General features: G+C 34.9%; 2 protein-coding genes across 5 annotated transcripts in view; both read right to left on the bottom strand.

Annotated features, from left to right (window-relative positions):
- SIDL (SIDL trafficking protein particle complex subunit 10) overlaps nucleotides 1-13,860 on the bottom strand; it is a 48,285-nt gene extending 34,425 nt beyond the window's left edge. For both annotated transcript variants that reach the window (XM_069839221.1, XM_069839222.1), the window contains exons 1-7: nucleotides 13,527-13,860; nucleotides 13,187-13,404; nucleotides 12,499-12,692; nucleotides 9,527-9,722; nucleotides 7,790-7,901; nucleotides 7,038-7,225; nucleotides 2,548-2,754 (exon numbers count right to left, since the gene is read on the bottom strand). In XM_069839221.1, coding sequence (XP_069695322.1) covers nucleotides 2,548-2,754; nucleotides 7,038-7,225; nucleotides 7,790-7,901; nucleotides 9,527-9,722; nucleotides 12,499-12,692; nucleotides 13,187-13,404; nucleotides 13,527-13,593 — 1,182 coding nt within the window. In that variant the 5' untranslated portion in view covers nucleotides 13,594-13,860. The remainder of the gene's footprint in view (nucleotides 1-2,547; nucleotides 2,755-7,037; nucleotides 7,226-7,789; nucleotides 7,902-9,526; nucleotides 9,723-12,498; nucleotides 12,693-13,186; nucleotides 13,405-13,526) is intronic.
- A 7,386-nt stretch (nucleotides 13,861-21,246) lies between these two features.
- Nucleotides 21,247-23,843, bottom strand: part of ss (spineless) — an 897,601-nt gene continuing 895,004 nt past the window's right edge. For all 3 annotated transcript variants that reach the window (XM_069839220.1, XM_069839219.1, XM_069839218.1), the window contains one exon: nucleotides 21,247-22,754. In XM_069839220.1, coding sequence (XP_069695321.1) covers nucleotides 22,722-22,754 — 33 coding nt within the window. In that variant the 3' untranslated portion in view covers nucleotides 21,247-22,721. The remainder of the gene's footprint in view (nucleotides 22,755-23,843) is intronic.

Genomic DNA, 23,843 nt, shown 5'->3' with positions numbered 1-23,843 from the left:
TCAGCATTAAGTTTATTTTGATCATGTAATTTCAATACAATTGCTGCTCTTGTTGTCTAATGCCAGATGATTGGCAACAAAGCCATTTGTCCTATTGGACTCCAATATTTTTCATAGATATTTTCAAGATGAGCTACTGAAGTACAGATTTTAAGATGATCTAAATACATTTCTTCTTGTAAGTCAGATAACGGACAATTCAATACAATTGTAAAGAATGCAATCAAAATAATTTATATAAAAAATTAACTTGTATATACCCAAGATGAACATAAAAATTTTAACATTGGAATTTAGAAATTAAAAAGAAAAAACTATCAAAAAGACAATTAAATTTCTTACACTTCTAGTCGCGTATCTTCATTCACTTTCAATTGAATACAAACATCTTAAATTTAAGTAACAAAGATTTGTATTTATTTTTATGCTCGACCATGCCGAAATGTAGTAATTATACACTTGGTAGTAGCCCTTTAATGCACCTCATTAAAGTACACCTATTCATTATTATTCAGCTGTTCAGCCAATGAGAAATCACCATTGTACCATTATAAAACCGCAAGTATCGATTATTCTCGGGTATGCAATCGAAAGACAATTAGCGAAAAGTCACGGAGGCTGGAAATCCAATACTGTCGCAGAAGGTTATGTTCTGTTACTATAATAATTAGCGTTAATTGTAAATAATATTCAAATAAATTCAATTTGTCATCTCGTTTTTCAATTCTAAATCAATTTCCAGGTTATATCAATATTAATGTTCATGTTATTCTCTAGATTATATTAAGGTCAATGACATTCGTGCCTCGGAAAAAATCAATACTTTCGCGTCTGCGCACATCTCACAATTCAGGTCAGTTCCACTCCTCACTTACATAACCATAACATGAATACTTATGAATAATTTCAAGTTAGAAATATGGTCGAGCATAAAAAGTCGTATGAAACTTGCCTATAATGGTAATTAAGACGCTCGTATGAAAATTATGAAACTCGCTTGCGCTTGTTTCATAAACAAATATACTCGCGTTTTAATTACTACCATTATAGGCTCGTTGCATAATGTACTATTATAGATATTTATTTTGTTAAAGTATCAATAACTGTAGCAGATATTTAAGGATAACATTTTTGTGAGAAGAAGTTTTCAACCAAAAGAGTAGTTCTGCAAATGGAAAGCATAAATTATCTATTAACTATAGGTCTAGTATTGTTCATTCGAACAGCAACTGTATGTATAAGAGGTTTATTACTTTATTAGCATAATAACTAAGAATACTAAATTTTTAGAAGTCATTTGAATACAGACTATTTAAGCTCTAAAATTGTCTTGAAACTTTCATTTCGAGATATAATTATGTAAATAATAATTGACTTCTCTGATAAAAATGTTTCTGGAGACAAGCTGACTATAACACAAATAGTTGCAACCAATTTTAAAAATAAAACTTGTTAATTTTTTAATAAAATTATTATATGTCACTTACATCATTTATGGATGAAACAATTTGCAGACAATAAATATGAACAATTTCCATCCAAGAATTAGAAGACGTCACTGTACACAGACAGACATGCCACAGAACTAACTTCCTGTTCTGAAGGATGTATCTTCTCAGAAATCTAGAAGTTGATGTTTTGCAGCAACACAATATTTCATTTTATATTTTGTATAAGAAGTAAAATTGGTGTCAAAGACAGGAATACTATAACATATCCTACTCAGAAAATAAATATATTCAGACCAAAGGGAAGATGGAATAACTTATTATTTATGTCAACAAAGTCTAAAGAAATGAGGAAGAGTAGAAAAATTCTTAAATTATCGTTTATTTAACGACATTCGCAACTGGTGTGCTGGAATTTTGTCCCACAGGAGTTCTTTTACATGTCAGTAAATGTACTGACATGAGTCTGTCGCATTTAAACGCACTTAAATGCCATTGACCTGGGCTGGGATCGAACCTCTAACCTCGAATACAGAAGGCCAGCGCTATACCGACTACACTACCAAGGCCGATAGAAGAGTAGAAAGGAAAAAACGATCTCATATGTAAATTTCAGAGAATTAAGAACAAAAGAGGTTTTTTTGCATGTATTTAATACAGATTTAATGATTTGTGTTTCTGTCTAAATGTTATGTGCCATTCTTTCTTTACTGCATTTCTGAAATAATCCCAATAAAAGATACTAACTTGAAAATACAGAAATTAGTTACAGACATGTCTCTGTTTAACCTGCATCCTGATCCTTAACTATGAATTAAATTTACAAAACATAATGTTATATTATATAATATTATGTATTTCGCGTAATCTTGTCTTTTAATGTTTCACAATAACGGACTTGCTGTATTAGTCCCAATCAACACGTATAAGAATAAACCGTTTTAAATCACTAATCTACAGTATTCTACACGAAAAGAAATTTAGATTTCAATTTAAATAATGGATTGTTCAATGTTAAACAATATATTAATCGGATGTAATTGCAGTTAGCCTATGTCTAAAGAGTAGGCTGTAATAGATTTATGAACCTTAAAATTACCTTATCTCGTGCATAGGCCCACAAACTCGCAGTATAAAGGGAGTATGCCTCCACTTGCCCACTGTCATTGAATCGCTCGCAGGTGTGTAGAACCTCCAAACAACAAAGAAACACCCAACATGCAACAGCCCCTGAAGGAGCTGAGATCTCAAGAATTTCCAGTTCCTTTATGCAGTTGTGAAGAAATGGCAGGGAGCGTTGAGCAATCTGAAACAATTGGAAACACATTCCTTTCATACTAGACTTACCTCACAATTCTCTTTTTCACATTATATATTTATCTTTTGATAATTATTAAAGCGAGATGTTAAACTATTCAAGAACAGCTAAAATTAGCCATTTATAATATCAATTATATTTAGTACACATTATGATTTTGAAACACTGACAGAAGAAAAAGATGAAAAAGAGAAGAAGAGAAGATATAATAAAACTTCAACCGAAAAAATTTAAGAGGTTGTAGAGGGGTACTAGGTAAATATTTTGAGATAGGGAACTAGGGGTCTGCGGGTTCAAACTTGCACATAATGGCGTGAAATATTTTTTGGACTAGCACATCACTGATTGAACCTGCATGTGGCATAGCGAGACATTTGGAAATTGTCGGATATAATATTGCTATCTGTCTGTGGCACAATCAGTAAACATTGTACATGGTTTCTGTCAGATGATGAGGTCGAAAGTTCAAACTTCAACAAGTACTTTTATTTTTTTTTAACTTAAGGTATGAAACTTTAAACTGGTGTTGTAACGATTAAAAAATTTAAAATACAAAGACAATATAATTATTACTTACTTACTTACTGGCTTTTAAGGAACCCGGAGGTTCATTGCCGCCCTCACATAAGCCTGAAATTGGTCCCTATCCTGAGCAAGATTAATCCAGTCTCTATCATCATATCCCAACTCTCTCAAATCCATTTTAATATTATCCTCCCATCTACGTCTTGGCCTCCCCAAAGATCTTTTTCCCTCCGATCTCCCGACTAACACTCTATATGCATTTCTGGATTCACCCATACGTGCTACATACCCTGCCCATCTCAAACGTCTGGATTTAATGTTCAAAATTATGTCAGGTGAAGAAAACAATGTGTGCAGTTCTGCGTTGTGTAACTTTCTCCATTCTCCTGTAACTTCATCTCTCTTAGCCCCAAATATTTTCTTACGCACCTTATTCTCAAACGCCCTTATCTCTGTTCCTCCCTCAAAGTGAGAGTCCAAGTTTCATAACCATAAAGAACAACCGGTAATATAACTGTTTTATAAATTCTAACTTTCAGATTTTTTGACAGCAGACTAGATGACAAAGGCTTCTCAACCTAATAATAACACGCATTTTCCATATTGATTCTGCATTTAATTTCCTCCCGAGTGTCATTTATATTTGTTATTGTTGCTCCAATATATTTGAACTTTTCAACCTCTTCGAAGGATAAATCTCCAATTTTTATGTTTCCATTGCGTACAATATTCTGGTCACGAGACATAATCATATACTTTGTCTTTTCGGGATTTACTTCCAAACCTATCGCTTTACTTGCTTCACAACCCCTCTATAACCAGATAAATTTCTTCGGTCGAATTCTGAAACACTCTGTAGGGAGCGGGAGAAAAAGAGCAAAGAAAAAAAAAACAGTGAATAGGAGAAAAGACAAAGAGAAGGAAATGAATAGGGAATGGGATAAAATGGAGAAATTGGACATGAGAAGTAACTGAATATGATAAGGAAAAAGAGGAGGTAAAATTATGCGAATAAGAGAAATAGAACAAGAAATTGAGGAAGGGATTATGGAGAAGAAAGATGTGAATAAACGAAAAGCAACATGAGAAAAGTGGAGATAAATGAGGAGGAATAGGATGAAAACGAAAAGATAGAAAGAAGTGAGTAGGAGTAATATTAATAATATTATTTGCAGATGACACAAGTAGAGTAATTAGAGCCAATAACTCCAACACATTCCAATCTTCAACAGAGGAAATTCACTTCAATATATGTGACTGGTTCTCAGTCAATAAATTAGTATTAAATTGTAACAAAACTAACATAATTCAATTTAAATCCTGTCCAAATTCAACCTCGCAAATTTCTAGCGCAATAATTAACAATAGATCCCTATTAGAAACAACAACAACCAAATTTCTTGGCTTAAAAATCGATAATGTGTTAAATTGGAAAAATCATATTAAAGAAATTAACCCCCAAACTAAATTCAGCTTGTTTTGCTATTAGATCTATGCAAAAGATAGTAAATATCAATACCTTAAAAGCAATATACTTTGCATACTTCCACTCAGTAATGAGTTTTGGAATAATATTCTGGGGAAATTCCATAGATAGTAACAATATATTTCTATTACAAAAAAGAGTAATTAGAATAATAGTAGGTGCCAAATCTAAGGAATCGTGTAGTGCTATTTTCAAAAAACTACAAATAATGCCCATGGCTTGTCAGTATATCTTTTCATTAATAATCTTCCTCGTATGTAATCATGAAAACTTTGTAACTAATTAAACAGTTCATAGCATAAATACACGTCAAAAAATAACTTTCACACTCCATCGGCAAGTCTATCGTGCTATCAAAAAGGAGTGCGTTATATGGCAGTAAAAATTTTTAATAGCCTCCTTATCGATATAAAAAATGAAACTCAAAACATAAAATTATTTAGGGCCAAATTAAAGAAGTACCTAATTTCTCACACCTTCCATTCTGTAGATGAATTCATGACATTCATGATACTAAAACTTTGTGTTGTACTAGTACACTATATTGTAAATCACGTCTATATATACAGTAGCGTGCAAATTAATCCGAACAACGTAATTACTTATGCAAAAACACTCAAACGGGATAAAAAAAGGATCTAAGACATGCCTCAGTAATCTATGTGGCCTCCCTTGTTCCTAATAACAGCTCTGAGACGATTTGGCATTGATTCCACTAATTTCCCACAAATATTCTTCATTTCTTCATCGCGAAACCATACACCAATGAGGGCAGAAATCATCTTCTCCTTTGTAGAACAATCTATTTTTTGCATTCTTCTTTTGCAAATTGACCACAAGTTCTCAATGGGGTTGATGTCGGGTGAGTTGCCTGGCCAGGGGAGTACCTGAATATTCTTCTTGTTGAAGAATTCTGTAGTTTTTCGAGATGTATGGCATGGTGCCAGGTCTTGTTGGAACACACCTCTGCCATCCGGAAATGATTTTTGCAGCTGGGGTACGATTCTGGTTTCCAATAAGCGAATAATATATTTGTCATAATTCATCATTCCCTTGATAGGTATTAATGCTCCAGGCCCTTCATGTGTAAAACAACCCCAAAATATTACTTTAGGGGGGTATTTGGGTGCTTGTTGGAGATGAGCTGCTGTTACTTTTTCGGATTCTTTCCATATGTAAGAAACACTGTGACCGTGGACCTCGAAATGAGATTCATCAGAAAAAAGTACATTGTTCCAGTCATTCACTGTCCAGTGTTGATGTAATTTTGCCCACATTAAGTGTTTTTTGAACATAACAGGGGTTAGCAGTTGCTTCTTAATAGGCTTACGAGCCCTTCGTCCAGCTTCCAAAAGCCTACACCGCACTGTTGTGACGTGAATATTCGCCCCAGTGGTAGCCATTAACTCGCGGGTTAAGTCGACAGCAGTTAGTCTAGGATTTAATTTACTTTTCCTGACAATTAAACGATCATCTGCAGGTGAAGTCTTCCTTTTCTGGCCACAGTTTCCTTTTTTCTGGGGTGTGATGGATCCAGTCTCCCTGTATCGTTTTATGATGGAATTAACAGTAGCGAAACCAATGTGACATTCTGCAGCAATTTGCCTCTGTGTCATAGAAGAATGCTCTGCTAATGTTATAATTTTAGACCGTTTTCGTGGAGTTGTATCCATTTGTGAAGACGACAGAATGTACACAGGATTGCAGTATTAAGTCTTCAACACAACTGAAATGCTTATAAGTACAAAACGACAGGCAAAATATCACGTATTATAAAAAAAATAATAACGACAGACCTTCAACAATGGAATTACACGTACTACAGATGTCAATTAAAGCGGTATGAGCAGCTGTGAGGCCAACAATGACAGAAAATGTAAAAATATGTCGTGTTTGGATTAATTTGCACGCTACTGTATTTCATCTAGACAGTGACTATAAATTAAGATTTTATAATAGTATTAAGTTTTTTGACTTGTTCCATATTCTAGCTGTAAGCATGTATGAATACCATGGAATGATAATAAATACAATACAATACAATAGGAAGTACAGAAGATGAATACTGAAGAGGAAAAGATGTAAAGACGGGGAAGAGGGAGACGAATGAGAAAGAAGTTTGTAAAGAAGGAGAAACAAGAGGATGAAGAAAAAAAAAATGAGGGAAATGAATCAGATGAGAATGGGGGAAGAGACTAGAGAAGAAATATTAATTACCAGAAACATCTGGAACTCAGTGTATGTATGACACAAATCTTACCTCCCATGGCTTGAACGTAAGCAGCAACATGGCACACTGCCTGGAAAAAAGGTAGCTTCGGAACTCAAGCAGAGATGCCTTACTCTCTTTAAGTAGTGACCTCTGTGCTTTGTTCACTGTCTGTCCCAACACCAGGCCAGGCCAGTTGTCAAACGGACGCTGAAAGCTGCTCAACCAGTCTGGAGTTTCTGCAGATTTTTAACAGGACATTCATGCATCAGAGATATATAAAGTCTCACTTATCCTTCATAAGCTAATAAATTTGTATCAACAAAAGTCGGCCACTACTCCAATGTTTTTATATTATAGTCCCGACGCTGTTATTTCTGGAGTGACTCCGCCTCTTTGCTTACGTCTTAGAAAGTGAAGGCTCTATAAAGTCTAGGTACGTAGTATCGTTCGCCATTTTTGTTCTTACTTTGCCGAGCTACCATACGAGGAATCTATTTGCCACACCATTAAACATTATCATATCTTAGCTCCTATGATAATAAATCAAACGCAATGTAATTAAGCAAATAATTGAGCGGCAAATAACGTCTTCGTGTGCTTTCTGCGAACGGCAACGAAAGACCTAAAATGGCGGGCGATTATATTAAGTATTTATCGAGCCTTAAGAAATGAATCAGCGAATCACAAGACGCACACGTTTAAATGTAGCTGACCTGCAACGCGATTGGCTGCCAGAAATTAGAGCGACGGGACTATAGGAGTAAATTTAAATTACATGAATTTTAACAATTCTTTCTTACCGCCAACATTTGAGTTCAGCACAAACTGAGTGAAGAGAGCATCCAATTCATCGTACTGAACCAACGCTTCGTCATAAAGTCCTAGCATTTCTAAAACGAAAGCCAATTCTTCCTAAAAAATAAAAAGAAAAGAGCAAACTTATACTGCAATCCTATTTCATATATTTAACATTGCTAATTACGAACATAGGTTAAGGGTGTTTGAGAATAAGGTGCTTAAGAAAATATTTGGGGCTAAGAGGGATGAAGTTACAGGAGAATGGACAAAGTTACACAACACAGAACTGCACGCATTGTATTCTTCACCTGACATAATTAGGAACATTAAATTCAGACGTTTGAGATGGGCAAGGCATGTAGCACGTATGGGCGAATCCAGAAATGCATATAGAGTGTTAGTTGGGAGGCCGGAGGGAAAAAGACCTTTAGGGAGGCTGAGACATAGATGGGAAGATAATATTAAAATGGATTTGAGGGAGGTGGGATATGTTGATAGAGAATGGATTAATCTTGCTCAGGATAGGGACCAATGGCGGGCTTATGTGAGGGCAGCAATGAACCTCTGGGTTCCTTAAAAGCCAGTAAGTAAGTAATTACAAAGAATGACAGAAATGGAGTAATACGACAATGTGAATGACAGAAGAAATCGAAGTATTGTAGAATCTTGATTAATTATTTCCTATCAAATTAAACAACTGATGAACTGCCCTACTTTTCTTTTTGCATCGACAGCAAAGAGGACAGAACAGAGTCCAGATGCCTAAAGCTATACAGTGTACAATATTGTGTTCATAGCTTATTTCGTCATAGGGTTGCTGCCAAGAGCTAAGTCTTCTTTCACAACCAATTCATAATTTAACTTCTGACATTCCTGATATCATAGAAGTGCCAATGAACACAAAATTAAGCAAATTAAGGGAGTACATATACTTTTACAGCATAAAAATGATGCAAGAATTAGAATTTTCGTATCTCATCACCATTAAATCAATGTGATCTTAAATTATGAATGAATTATGTTTATTTCTTTCTTATCAAGAACACATATTTATATTTGAGCAAACCTTACTAATATTTTATTTTTAAAATGTTTTCATAGTTAATCCTTCGTAACTCTCCAACTTTTTCATATATAGTAAAACCTTGCTAAAACGTATCCTCTATAAAAAGGAAACCTGCACAAACAAAAAATAAATTTTGGAACAGAATGATTTCCTATGTAAAATAATACTTTAAAACGGAAAACTGCCTAATGTGAAAACGGAATCATTTTTGGACACCATTTAGGTAAAAAACCTGACTAAAATGGATAATTTTAAGCATAACTGTTGCTAAATTCTATAAAACCGTTTTTAATTTTGCAATAATACTATACGAAGCATGGAATAATTTTTTTTGTGTGACTGTACATGCAATGATCTGGAAGACTTTCTTTCATGTATCGTAAATCAACAAAACAGGACGCATAACTTTACTCTCTTGAGAATAAAATCATGATAAAGGATTTTTATTCCCCTTAAAGAATCAATTATTCTGGGTTGGGTTGAACGCATCACCTTCGGGCCTAAATGCAATCATCTGATGACAATAGAAGTCATATTTTTGGGTGAAATAAATATTCTTGGAGAAAAAATTGGCTGGAATCCCCAAATTTAAAGCCAATACTGCAAATGACAACACATTCAAAGAAAAGAAAGAGCAAATTCAGTATTCAAAAGAAACTGTCATTCAAATTACCTGAAGAAGAAAATATTGACAGAAACTCCATCCAGGTTCATTACGGCGTTCTCTTTGATCTCTTATTACTTCCTCAAATTTTATTAAAGTGCGGTTATATGCTGCAAGGAGCAGGTGTCGTATTCTTGCCAGAAGCCCACGCCATGATTCTGCAGATCTTGATTCCGATCGAACGGGATTGATGACAGACAAACACCTGTGAAATCAAACAGGAATTAAAGGATGGTACAGCTCAGTTACTTTATGGTGACAGCTTGTCGACGCGAGAGAGGAGAAGGTTCGACTGTGGGAGGGAGACCGATCCGAGCCGGAGCGAATGGAGGGAGGGAAATACAGTCATATCAGAAATGAAGTTTCACATTGCAGCGTCTGCATAATTTTGAGCTCCTGTGACTGTGTTCACTTCATACTCCGGAACAATAGTCACTAATAAACACTAATGTGGAAATACAATGAGCAGCAATCGAATCACTATATTTAACAGTTAATCACTAATTAACAATGAAATATACTTATGAGGAAATACTGGTAATGTTCATCAGTGCTTCACTGTTACCTTTCCCACCATCATCATCATCATCATCATCCATGTAAAAGATGGAGCAGCCTTCCTCCCTGTACTTCTTTATTTTCCTCAAATACTGCAAACTTTTGGCCCTAATGCTGTGATGCTCCACCAGAATTTAGAGATTATTTTGTGTTTTTTTTTTCTAATAAAATCCTAATTTCATAATAAGTTTCCTCAAAGTCGAGATACCTCCCTGAAAGTCGATGTCTTTCAATTTCAATAATATATTTTTTTTTTAAGTGTGGGCCACTGTTCTGTGAAATACAGAACTCGTGCTATGGTTTGTCTTATGACAGCTTCATTAAAGTTGTCCACAGTTGATTTTGGCGCTGATTATCAATGTCTTTAGTCTCCTTATTATTTGGCTAACACAGCTCTCAGACACAGCGGTAAACTCTGTTACAAGTTTTCCAACATTTACCGGTATTACGTTTTTTCTTCTGACGCGATCTTCATAAAGCGCTACACGTTGCTTGTGACTTCTCGCGACTGCGAATGCAATACCCGACCTTTCAGTTTATTTCTAACAGGCAGCATTTTCACAAACAGAAAATAGCAGTGAATCTAGACAATAAATAACTTACTGCACACTAAACAATACAAAACAGAAGCACTACAATTATTTAAGTAACTAAATGAAATGTTCGTAACAAACACACTAAATTGCAATATACAAGACAGTGGTGGTGTAGTAAGTCCTTAGCACGACTGTACGCCCACACTAACGCTCCCGAGATGTGACCGCTAACGCAGCCAGGGGAAGACTAAAATGAACACCCCTTCGAACAAGCAGTGAACTCGCCCAAACCACTGCGTCGCCAGACCAGAACTGTCACCATAAAGTAACTGGCCTGTACACCATAAACCAAATGGCTAGAACAGAGATTTCCAACTGGATTGCTTCATCTTGTTCTCACTAACAAGGATAGAATTTATTTTTTAGAAAATTAAAACAAAATATTACTCTTCAGTGGATCCCATCATACTGTGATTTGATTGAAATGAAGCCGCAGATTTTTTAGCTAAGAAAGACAAATAAATCCTATAAAAAAAACCTCCATTCTGTAAAACGTCACCAAAACCATTTTAAATGGTTACCACACTCTCAATGTCTGTCAGCAATGTCTGCATTCGAAGGTGACTGACGTAACTATTGCTTTCCGACCTATGGTTATACAAGAGTTGGATAAAAAGTTATGGCAACACTGCTATCACATGACGATGGTGCGTTCGAGAACTGCCAGCTGTGCGGACATGAACAAGGACTGTTGGATGAGTTAATGCAGCCAGCGGCGACAGTACTCTGTCAATCTACTGCAGTGTGTAGAACGTTGACTTTCATAGGGACAGTGCGAGTGCCCTAAGATTATGTTTATGAAACTAGAGCAACGTTCCTGCATTGAAATTGATGTGGCACGAGGTTGTAGTGCACAAGAATGTTTTCAGGTACTGCGTGAAGCACTCAGAAGAAAACGACGACACTTGGTGGTACAGAACCCCATTATTCTTCATGACAATGCAAGAAGTCACACCACTGCTGCTATCAAGGACCTCTTGCGCCGCTGACAATGAGAGATTCTGGAACATCCACTGTACTCACCTGATGTGAGTCCATGTGATTACGGTCTCTTCGCCAAAATGAAAGAACCACTGCGAGAGATCCGGTACAATACAAGAAATGAACTTATCCATGCTATAGGGTGGTCAATATGGAACATCAACAAAGATGGACGCATTGATGGTGTACGACGCCTTCCAAACATTTGGCAAAAGATAATAAATAAGGGGGGGGCGACTATATTGAAGGTACGTAAATGTTGTACCCCTGTGAATAAAGCCATGTCAGAAATAACGAACTGTTGCCATTACTTTTTATCCAACCTTTTGTACAACAAAAATCTTTGTTTTGGGCTCTTCTACCATCCCTAGAAATTTGAGTATGGAATTTTGCAACACCCTGTATGTTTGTTTAATTACAGTGCTGCTGTAAATACCATGTTTTAGAACAGATTATGCCAGTGATACATAAATAAATTACACTGTCTTCCGAATTCCTCTACACACTTCTGTACTTTCATACTTGTTTTAGGCACCTTTATTTCAACTAGTAGTGAATAATATATAAAAAAAAAAACATTGCTAAACTGATGTATACTGTACTTGTTTAGGAGTAAGGAACCTGTTTAGAGTGAACCAGTAATGTGCGTTAGCCTACTTGTATTTGTAAGCAGGGTGTCTACTGAAGAACATGTGCCATAATGTATATCCAATGCACTCTTATACTCATTCCAATGTTGTTGAACTAAAAAAGATGGTCTTTAGTTATAACACAGTGCGTGCTTCATATCTAACCCAACATTTGAGCTGAGAAGAGAACGAGAAAGAAATGCAGTTTCATAGTTACCTATCACCATTTTTTGATGCAAAGTCGCTTCTTATTTTATCAAGAACTGTAGTTCTCGGTAACAATTTATTAGTCTTTTTTATATCGTATGTTTCCACTAGAACTATCATCCAGTCCTGCACATTATGTTGACTTAACGTCTTCAGCCATGCTTCTATTTCTTCCCGGACTGTTGTCTTGTACACATCCACATCCTGCAACACAAAAGAGAGCTTGTATGATCAACATATAAGCCATGAACTTCTATGAAGGAGATTTGATGAAGATCCTTCACTGTTTTTATTATTTTAAGAAAGCACACTTTATATTGTTTCAAAACTGAGTTAATCTATGGGCCTAACCTATGAATTAAAATCTAATGCATTTCTAATACTCAGTCCATCACTTCGCATTAATTTTTCACATGAATAATGTTATAAAATTTAACAGAATTTGCAGCTGTTAGGTCTACAACAGAAACAATCTATGATTGCATCAACACTATGGAATGGATGTAGAGTTAATCAACACACAGCAGCGAAAGAAACGTTTGTAATTAAAATTTGGTAATATAAAATATAATGACAACTAACTAGAACTAAAATTTAGTCCATATCAATAATTTTGAAGCTCTGCTAGAGATGTTATTCGAACTTTTGTATTGGAAAAGCAAGTACAATGGTATTAACACTTTTAATAGTAAACATACCACACATTCTGTCCAGAAGATATGAAAAATTGGTTGCTGTATTAAGTGCCAATCTCCCTGTTTTGGAAGAACGTCTTTGCTAAAAGAAATGAAAGATGCTTCAACACAAACAGATTTGACAACTCTGCCATATGATCTCCTCCATTCTGTAGGATCCTGAGGTAATGCCTGAACCAAGGACGACTCCAAACTAGAAAAAAGAGCCGCATCTCCTGCATCTAAAAGCAATAAAAATATTAAATTAATAACTGCATTATCTGACAACTTCTACCAACAAAATTAAACTATATTTTGAAATGTACACAATTTTCATAACATAAAAGGGATCAATATTACTTACATGTTATTATAGGTTTACTGTCCATAATACAAAATTCTGCAATTTCAATTGTACCATTTCCATTCATTTCCTGCGCCTTGGGCTAAAGCCTACTTTTCGACAGTTCTCCCTCCACACGTCACTTTTATCATAGTTTGTTCGTTTCTTCATGTCATACTAAATTAAGATTTGTGATTTAAGCAAGATCATTACTATAATATCAATATATACTATTACTAGAGCTGCATCAAATAATGACAATTCCTGATGAAACACAAAACACTGCTTCAATTCCAAAAATTCTAGACCAACTGTTGACCAGGCAAAAACGTGACGTGCTCCATCTTGAAACAACTTCGATTTCAAAGATCGATTATATCTGGTAGCATTGGACTTCGGCATCGAAAATTCTCATCACGGCACAGCTTTTTCGTAATAGTTCCAATTCTTGCCACTAGATCGCTACTTCAGTTAACATTTTTTTGTTCAGATGGCGTACTATTAGACTTGGAAGACTTGCAAGCATCATGTAGACAGGGTTGCCAGATTGGGCGATTTTTCACAAATTGGGTGACTCGACCAGACATGGGCGCACTGTTTGCAATAGGCGATTTCTTTTTTTTTGGCTACAACTAATATTATTTTGTTTTGGTCGAATTGAGTGATTTTTATTAATGTCGCAAAGTTAGTAACTTTTATGAAATAAATTTCTATTAAAATGCTATAACCGCTAAATTTAGTCCTACATTCTTCGTTATTTTTTAAATATACAAAAATTCAATACTCTAATGAACTATAGGTAGTATTATTAATTATTCTGAATAACTTTATTCAATTTTCATTAAAAAGTGGTTGTCAAAAGACAAATTGTACGAAACAAGGCACGTACAAGAAACATGAATAGGCTGATCTGAAATTTACACAAAACAGTGGCCTAAAGATAAAAGGTATCGGTATACAATAAAATATTCACATGAAAAAAATGTTGATGGTACATCAAAGGTATCCCCGTAACATGCCATGAAGCACTTGGGGGGCATGGAGGTAGAGCCCCATGCTTTCCCTGGCCCTCTAGGTGGTGTGGTCGGCACCACGCTCTGACCGCCTTTTACCCCCGGGAAAGACCCGGTACTCAATTTTTATAGGAGGCTGAGTGAACCTCGGGGCCGTTCTGGTTGATGATACATCAGACAGTAAAAAGTAATATGTAAGAACATGAAATAATGAAATAAGAAATGAATTAGGTCGAAATAAAGTAGTAGTGCAGTAAAGTATAAGGGCATACCAAGGAAAGAGCAATTGAGGCATGTAATAAATAACGGGACAAGCGCAAAAAAAAAAAAAAAAAAAAAAAAAAAAACATAATTTTGAGATAATAGACAACATTTTAAAAACAATAATTTTATAACCCACTCTAGGTAAAAAGGTAAAGGTATCCCCGTAACGTGCCATGAAGGCACTTGGGGGGCATGGAGGTAGAGCCCCATGCTTTCCATGACCTCGGCACTAGAATGAGGTTGAGGTGGTGTGGTCGGCACCACGCTCTAACCGCCTTTTACCCCCGGGAAAGACCCGGTACTCAATTTTATAGGAGGCTGAGTGAACCTCGGGGCCGTTCTGAAAGTTTGGCAACGAGAAAAAATCCTGTCACCACCTGGGATCGGACCTTTCAGTCCGTAGCCAGCTGCTCTACCAACTGAGCTACCCGGCCGCCACCCACTCTAGGAAAGCATGAAAAAATGTTGACTTAGAAATACCCTATAGGCTTCGTGTTATGTAGTTATATATTGTTATTGTTGAAGTACAAGTACAAAAAAATACAAAACTTCAAAAAAAGTATATAGCATTGCATGTCCAATGACATTAACATAAAAAACGATACAAGTGTCACGATACAATTTTTACTTTACTTGACTAGGTCCTCAAAGAAGGGTTTATTTTCTCCTTTCAGATAGGGGGTCATTTTAGCTAAGTCCCGTCTCTTGTCTTCAAACAATCTTGTTATGCCCTGAAGTGGTTTCCGTTGCACTTGTTAAGAATCAGTCGCTTTCACTTTCTTCTTAAGATGTGGCTTTCCTTGAACTCTTCAATATTATTCAAAGTTGACCGAATTTGGAGTACCCCTAGTTGTTCACCTGTCTATCTGATCCACTGTGCTTTCGAAATGTGAACGTTAGTGGTGTTAAGGTATTTTTCAGCCGTTTACTTAAAATAAAAAAAATAAATACTTTGTCTTGCATAAGAGTCACTATGAAAGATGATATGTATGAGTGAGCGTGTGTGTGTGTGGGGGGGGGAGGGGGTCTTCAACAATAAGGCGAATTAAATCAGTTGGGACTTCACACATAGTTTAGTCTCTTCCGTCTGTCATTCTGTGCAAAATAACGATCTCAAAACAAAAAATAAGCGATTAGCATTACGAATAAGAAATTTACGTAAAGAATATAGGTACTTATTAATTAAGTTAATAAATTTATTCCAATGATTCAGTCTAACTATAAAATGAACAATATAATATTTTTGTTAATATGATTTTTTTTCGGTAGACAAAAAAGCATAGGCCTAGGACTTTAAACTAAGTTACACTGACAAATCCATAATTTTACTAAATTATGCTCAAATTGATCAGGAAGAGAAAAAGAAATTGGCTGGGTCACTGACTGAGAAACAACTGCCTACTGAAAGATGCATTGGAAAGAATGGTGAAGGGGAGAAGAGTTCGTGGCAGAAGAAGATATCGGATGATAGATAACATTTTATATGGATTGTATGCGGAGACTAAGAGGAAGTCAGAAAATAGGAAAGATTGGAAAATGCTGGGTTTGCAGTGAAAGACCTTCCCTTGGGGAGAAAATTATGAACGAATGAATGTAAAACGTGCTGAATAAAATAGCTCTGATTCACCTCACGCATGTGGGGCTATTTACCTGGAACCATAATGTTATTCTTTCGACGATATTCTTTTCCTTAATTTCGTAGTTTCTTCATCTGTTTCTCAGTTTTTCACGGTTTCCTATTATACTGAGTGTTCATTTCAAAGTGTGTCATGACGTCACTGTTTTGAGTCAGCGATTTGAAGCGAGTTTAGCTTTTATGTCAGAGAAGTTGCCTATTATTTAAGACGTTCAATCTGAACTTGAGAACTTGTACGGTATAACTTGAATGTCGTGGCAACAGATGGCGGTCTGTAAAGTATGTGTGCTACCATAACCTCTTTCGAACTGTGTTTTGCGCGGGCAAGTCGTACTCAGGGTATTTGTTATCATCGATTGCGTACGGCAACATTCCACAACACATATCAAATGCTCCATGCCATGTTGACCGTCGAAGTTTATGTCAACAAATACGTAAGTAATCGTCTTAACCCTCTCCCCATATCCCGACAGTAAGAAAAGAAAACTCACTTCAGTACGTGTTTCCAAACAATTCACATTCTTGCCACTACTGGCGTTACCGTACGTATCGGTAAGTAATCTTCAGAATGAACGCCGTACTTGCTAGGCAACTTCTCTCGCATTTAGGTAATACGCCTCTGCGGAAGTGTAGGAAGATTGAATTCTCTAGGTTCATCGGCTAGCCACATGACGACATACAGCGAGCCATGACACATTTTGAACTGAACACCCAGTATTATACAGTAGCAGGTTTCATTTGTTTTTAATAGCAGGTAAACAATACGGCCACTTCATCTGATGAGCTTTTCTCACTAATTCGTTAGAAATACGTTAGAAATTAGGTTCTGGCGCTTGACTCATTATTTGATTATCGACATTGGTGAATAACTCGTGCACTAACTTGCGGATTTTTTCAACAGTAATTTGTTCTGTGTTTAGATCATAATATGTAATGAGCGTGGCGTATATAACACTATTTCACCACTAACAAACATTTCAATATTTTGGCGCTTGACTCGTTATTTATTTACATGCTACAATTGAAGATTAATTAGATTTTGCATAAATGATATTTAATAACAGTCAATGAACCCTTAAGGGTAAACATAGGGCCTAGCTATTGAACTAATGAACTCATTTCTCAGTCCCAATTTTCTGCAGAAATTTAAAAAAAGTTTTCGGGTCTTGTTCCTTTCGCTCTACTCATTAGATCAAATGGACGACAGATGATATTTTTCTAAGAAGTGTGTAATTTGTAGGCTCGTAGATAGAGTTGTGGCCTTGTAGAATACCAGTCCGGTAGTTTTGGTAGAATACGAAAATCTGGTATCATACGGTAATAATATTCATAGAATTAATAATACTGATTAGAAAAGAAACTTGAATGCATGTATAGAAGTCGAAATATTTTTTTAATTAAGGGTTACAGAATCATATAAGAATCAACGAAATGTCTCTTCGGGATATTCAAATAGGGCTCTCAGCTGGTTATGAGTGTTATCATTGATATGAATGTGACAGTACGTATAATATACTTTTTGGTAGGTTATTTTACGACGCTGTATCAACATCTTAGGTTGTTTAGCGTCTGAATGAGATGAAGGTGATAACGCCGGTGAAATGAGTCCGAGGTCCAGCACCGATAGTTACCCAGCATATGCTCATATTAGGTTGAGGGAAAACCTCGGAAAAACCTCAATATCAAATCGATGTTCAGTTATAGTCCGGATCAACTTACTTAATACACTAAGGGTGAAACCTAACCATTTTCCCCCTATTAATCATATGTTAGTAGATTTTAGTGATTTTATAGATGTCAGGTTGAATTTTCTTCAATTTCCGAGTACTGACAAATACTACAACTGGCAGTTATTTTCTAACTATTATGTTAGCGGCAATAATTTTGGTTTGCAGTAGAAGAAATATGATGAAAATGTTAGTACCTAACTAAGCTTGTGAAATTTGAACGTAATTAATAATTAATTAGTAGTACTGATATTAATAGTACCATCAAAATATCAATACACAATTCTACTGTTTTGCGTTGTGATTCCAATTCAATACTATATTCAGGTAAGTGTAATTAAATAAGATATAATTACAGACCTACTTGGTATGAAACATGCACGTGGCTAATGGACATACATATATTTTTTTGATGTTCGGATTTTTATTAAAATGTCCAAGAGAGGAAATAGAATGGTAACGACTTAGGAGTATATATTTTGAATAGGGTAACTTATACATTTCAAAGTGGTATTCTGTTTTCGGAATGCGTACTAATCTTTTCACGCGATCAAACAAAATATATTTTTAGGTTAGGTCTCGTGAATCGTAAACTGTTTAGTCAAAGCAATGAATTTCATGCTGCCAGACAAAATACATTTTAATATTAAATCATAATGTACTAATTACCTACATAATGTGCGAAATGTCTAGGAGGAAAACATACTCCTTCAGAAATTATTAAACCATTTAGAAAATATCTTCCAACATAAAAATGAGATGTGGTAAATAAATAAATAAGCAAGACATTCTCATTGTTAATACCATATTATTATTATTATTATTATTATTATTATTATTATTATTATTACTACAATCTTTCAGTACATGACATTTTGATTTTACTCTCTTTGGTGGTCTGGTATTAGTTGGCAACACTGAAGAGACGGCCAAATTAGACTTTTAGGAACTACACTTATGTGATCCTCACTATAGAAGTTCCAGACGTGTGAAAAGAATTTGTGTTATTTCTCTTAAACAATCACAGACATTTTCCTGTCAATAGGAAGTATTGATTCACTAGAAACAGATTTTTCTGGAATACGATGTTTCTGGAACTTGTAAAGATCCATAAGTTACCTGAGTAATTGTATATTTAAAGTTTGTATAGGAAAAAGTAGATTATAGCTTGAATTATACAAATTAATCATCCATTTTATTTAATTAAAAATGAGGCATACCAGCGTTAAAGATTCAATTGTTAGAAATTATGTTTTGTGTTAGCACAGAAGTGTTCGATTATGAAATTTTCATTGTTAGTGGGTTTTGTTTTATTTTCAATCTAATTTGATATAATGTTAAAAGTAACTATATTATAATTTGGCATTTATAATTCAGTTGACTTACTTATATTTTTAAAGTAATAACGTAAGTGTCCAGTTGCCACTGCATTACAGTAAATCGATAGGCCTACAAAATATTAGCATTTAGTTTATAGGCTGCTATTTCTAATTATACGGTAGTCCAACGCAACTTTATAACTCTATGAAGTAATAAACAATGTATCAAAGTTAGGATAGGAGAATAAATGTCAGAAGGAAGTGGAACAGGGAGAGATGTACGACAAGGATACCCCTTATCACTTACCTTGTTCAACATTTACTTGGAAGATTTCGTGAAGAACTGTTTTCAGAACATGGGTGGGGTGATAGTAGGAGGAAGAATAATAAAGTCCATAAGATCTGCTGATGATATGGCGTTGTTAGTAGAAAAGAAGACGATACTAAGGTATATGCTAATAGAACTAAATGACATCTGTGAGCAGTATTGGATGAAGATAAACGAAAACAATACGAAGACCATGGTTATCGGAAGAAAATTAAAGAAGGTAAACGTGTGAATTCTAAATGAGGCAGTAGAGCAAGTGGGCAGCTTCAAATATTTGGGGTGTAGGCCTACTGTTAGTAATAATTGAGCTGCTGCCAAGAAGCCAAAATGAAAATAGAATGGCAAAGAAAGATCATTTCATCTCGCCAAAAAATTGTAATCTTGTAAAATTTTGACTTGTTCCACATCTTAAAACTTCAATGCTAATGTAATATCTATGGAATAAAATAAATGAAATTAAATGAAAAAGAAATTAAATGAGCATCTTCTGCGGACCTTCGGAAAAGGAACTAAGGAAGAGACTATAGTCCCGTCGCTCTAATTTCCGGCAGCCAATCGCGTTGCAGGTCGGCTACATTTAAACGTGTGCGTCTTGTGATTCGCTTATGAAGACGTTATTCATTTGTTAAGGCTCGATAAATACTTTATATAATCGCCCGCCATTTTGGCTCTTTCGTTGGCGTTCGCAGAAAGCACACGAGGACGTTATTTGCCGTTAAATTATTTGCTGAATTACACTGCGTTTGATTTATTATCATAGGAGCTACGACATGATAATGTTTAACGGTGTGGCAAATAGATTCCTCGTATGGTAGCTCGGGAACGAAAGAACAAAAATGGCGAACGATACTACCTACCTAGACTTTATAGAGCCTTCACTTCCTAAGACGTAAGCAAAGAGGCGGAGTCACGCTGGAAATAACAGCGTCGCGACTATAGTGAAGTGTTTTGTGTGGAGTGTAGCATCTTTATTTGTCAGGAGCGAAAGAAGCTAACCAAAGCTGCCGTTATTTGAAAGTAGGAGAGATGAAAGTGGGGGAGAGGTAACTTTCAGTTATATCCCTCATCTGGTCTCTTTATTTATTACACGGAAAATATTTTAAAAATTATAATGTATATTATTAAATGATTCTTTGGTTAGGACAGAGGTAAGAAATGAACAGTACCAATTTTTTTTTTCATGAAGACATACTAGGGATTTGGACAGCCCTAGTACGAATACAAGTTTATTTTATTATAAATGTTTAATACATATTCTTATTGTATTGAATCATCAACGGGACAAAAAGAATTACTTTTGGATTCGTTCTGTTATAATTTAATATGTACATTGGGAATCTACTATTTGTTTTGTAATATTTTAAATTTATTAAACCATGGATTTCATTTTCAAAAATTAGTAATCTATAGCTCATTATGACACAAGCAAAAACACAAAAATATCAGCTATCCTGAATGTGAAAAATAAGCGACATTGGGACGTAAGGACTTTTTTTTTTCACTCTTTTAATCTGTATAAAAAATTGCATTCGAAACTTGACAAGTTCATTATAATATAAATGAAGCATATATATAATATATTATACACTAGGCCTATATAGGACACCTCAACTGTTTAAGTCACCTTTGTACGTCACTTTATGTTTGTTTTAAACATTTCCCTTTTTTTAAAAATGAATATTTGTGTTTTCTTAATGACCGTAGAAAATTTTTCGTGCTCTGAGTGTAATATTATACGGCCCGATAAAAATTATCGGTCAGGTATTTTCCAATTAAGTTTTTTCAACGTGAGGAAATGTAGCAGGATATATTCCTCCATTCTTTTAACCCACTGCCCTATAATGTCAGCTCCGAAATGGTCAGCATTTTTAGTAAATTAATTCAAACAATATGGCTGATAGGCCAATGGTTCACAGAAGTCAACCGTAATTTGTTTTCCTCTGCGCTCATAGATGGCAAGACATATCATGAAAATTATTTTGTAGATAAAATATGAAGCTATACAACAATGCGAATGAATAGTATATCAGGACATGTTCAGAGCAAAAAGAGTTGTAAGCCAGTGGGTTAAGTCATGGCCCTATGTGAGCGATCAAAGAGTGGATTTAAAACAAAATATTCTTCAAAAATAATATTAGGTCATCAAGAAAACACATATAAACTCCAGAAAAGCAAGACATTAATTACTTTAAAGCTAAAATTCGCATTTACAAGACAAATACAGATTGATATTTTTCTTCGAAATAAGCATTCTAGCAAGACTAGAATAAAGGCGTATATATTTCGTTTTTTACATTATCTAGACTCAAAAGTTTCACATAGGCCCTATCTTACAAAACATTTAAACTTACGCCCAATAAAACAATGATTTTTCTAAGTTTTTGATTTCAGTAATTGGGAAATACACATTGAGATACATTTTTGCCAACATTTGTACACATTCCTTTGGAATGTTTATGTACGTATACAAGTGTTCACTGGTTATATCTTCATGATATATACTTAAAAAAACTCAATTTACGGTACTATTTGAAGAGCACATGATGAGTATTTTTCTCAGCTCTGGAAAGTAAAAATGAACGAGGTATATTTATATATTATGCGAGTTTTAAAACCATGGTACACAATATACAGTAATCCTTAAAACTTACCAATACTATTATACAATAGTTCTTAATATTTAGTTCGACATGTATCACAGAAAACACGTATATATTACTTACGAGAGTGATTTACAAATTTGTATACAACAAAAGAAACGGACGATTTACACACACATAGCTATAATAATTATTATTATATTAAAGCGAAATATTTATAATATTACGGATATTTTTTATTATTTTGATTTCAGCTAGAACAAGATGGCGCGATAGAAATTATCTTCGTATAATTCGGTAGACCGGGCATGACGGGCGACTGAACATTTTCAAGTGCCGGAGAGGGCCTCATCTGGACCAACCTGCAACAAAAGAAAATTGCTTATTAAACAGAGTAGGTCTGTATCTCCTCAGAAGCTACAAAACACGGCGTTCACAGTCTTTCGTGGCTCAATTAAAAAGTGAAATATAAGTTGCATGTACTGTCGTACTTAGGGCCGTATTCATAAACGAGACTTTGAATGAAGACTTCCCAAAGTCGACTTTCGTAGTAAAGTTTAACTTTGTTAAAAGTCCTATTCATAGACAATACTTCTGAGACTTTGACTTTGGTAAGTCGAGATTTGACGATCTTGTTCTAATGTTGGCAATCAAAATCACTGCCTTCTAAACGAATTAAATTAATAGGTAGTTGAAATAGAGTAGGCATTGCCACAATCAATAGTAATATGCGTTACAAGAGCGGTATGTTGAAGTTTTCATGTTCGAGGAAAAGTTTGAAAAAGCGAAACGTAGTTGAGCTTTTTTAATTTCCGAGAATTGAAAGAAAACATACCGCTCATGTATCGTACATTATTTTGTGCGAAGATCGTTTATTACATACCTGAAAGAGGAATTTTTAATTAGTTGCAATGAAATCTCCATGTTGGTTTCTGTTCAATGACGGCAAATTTGCAAAACAAAAATATCTATCTTCAACTTTGTTGCTTTAAAATGTTTTCTGTGTTTACTATACTCCAGCAGGCCGTGATATAGTCTACGTCTGTCTTTTTTTCCCCCAGTCTGTGGAATCTTGTTGATTTTTTCACGGCTACCTTAATGTTACTTGCATCACGAATGCAGTAACTTTAGTGGAGTTGTAGGGTTTACTTAATTTTTGCAAATATTTAAAAACAATAATTAACAGTGTATTTAGGTGAAATTGCAGTGGTAAGTTTCCAATTTATAATTATTACTATATTGAACGTCTCTAAAAATAATATGTTAAAAGCCTAAACCAGTAAAATCAATATGTCACTTAAGCGGTAAGAAGAGGGAAATTGTTATGTGTATTAGGTTGGGAATACTGAATGTGGAATTTTAGACTTTCTGCGGATTGGTTTTGTGCGGAAACCAAGCAAATACGCACGATCTCGCACAAAGCCATCTTTTGAGTCACAAATCAATGAAAC

The sequence above is a fragment of the Periplaneta americana genome, chromosome 11, assembly GCF_040183065.1.
Source record: "Periplaneta americana isolate PAMFEO1 chromosome 11, P.americana_PAMFEO1_priV1, whole genome shotgun sequence".
NCBI classification, from domain to species: domain Eukaryota; kingdom Metazoa; phylum Arthropoda; class Insecta; order Blattodea; family Blattidae; genus Periplaneta; species Periplaneta americana.
This window is presented reverse-complemented; position numbering and strand designations above follow the sequence as displayed.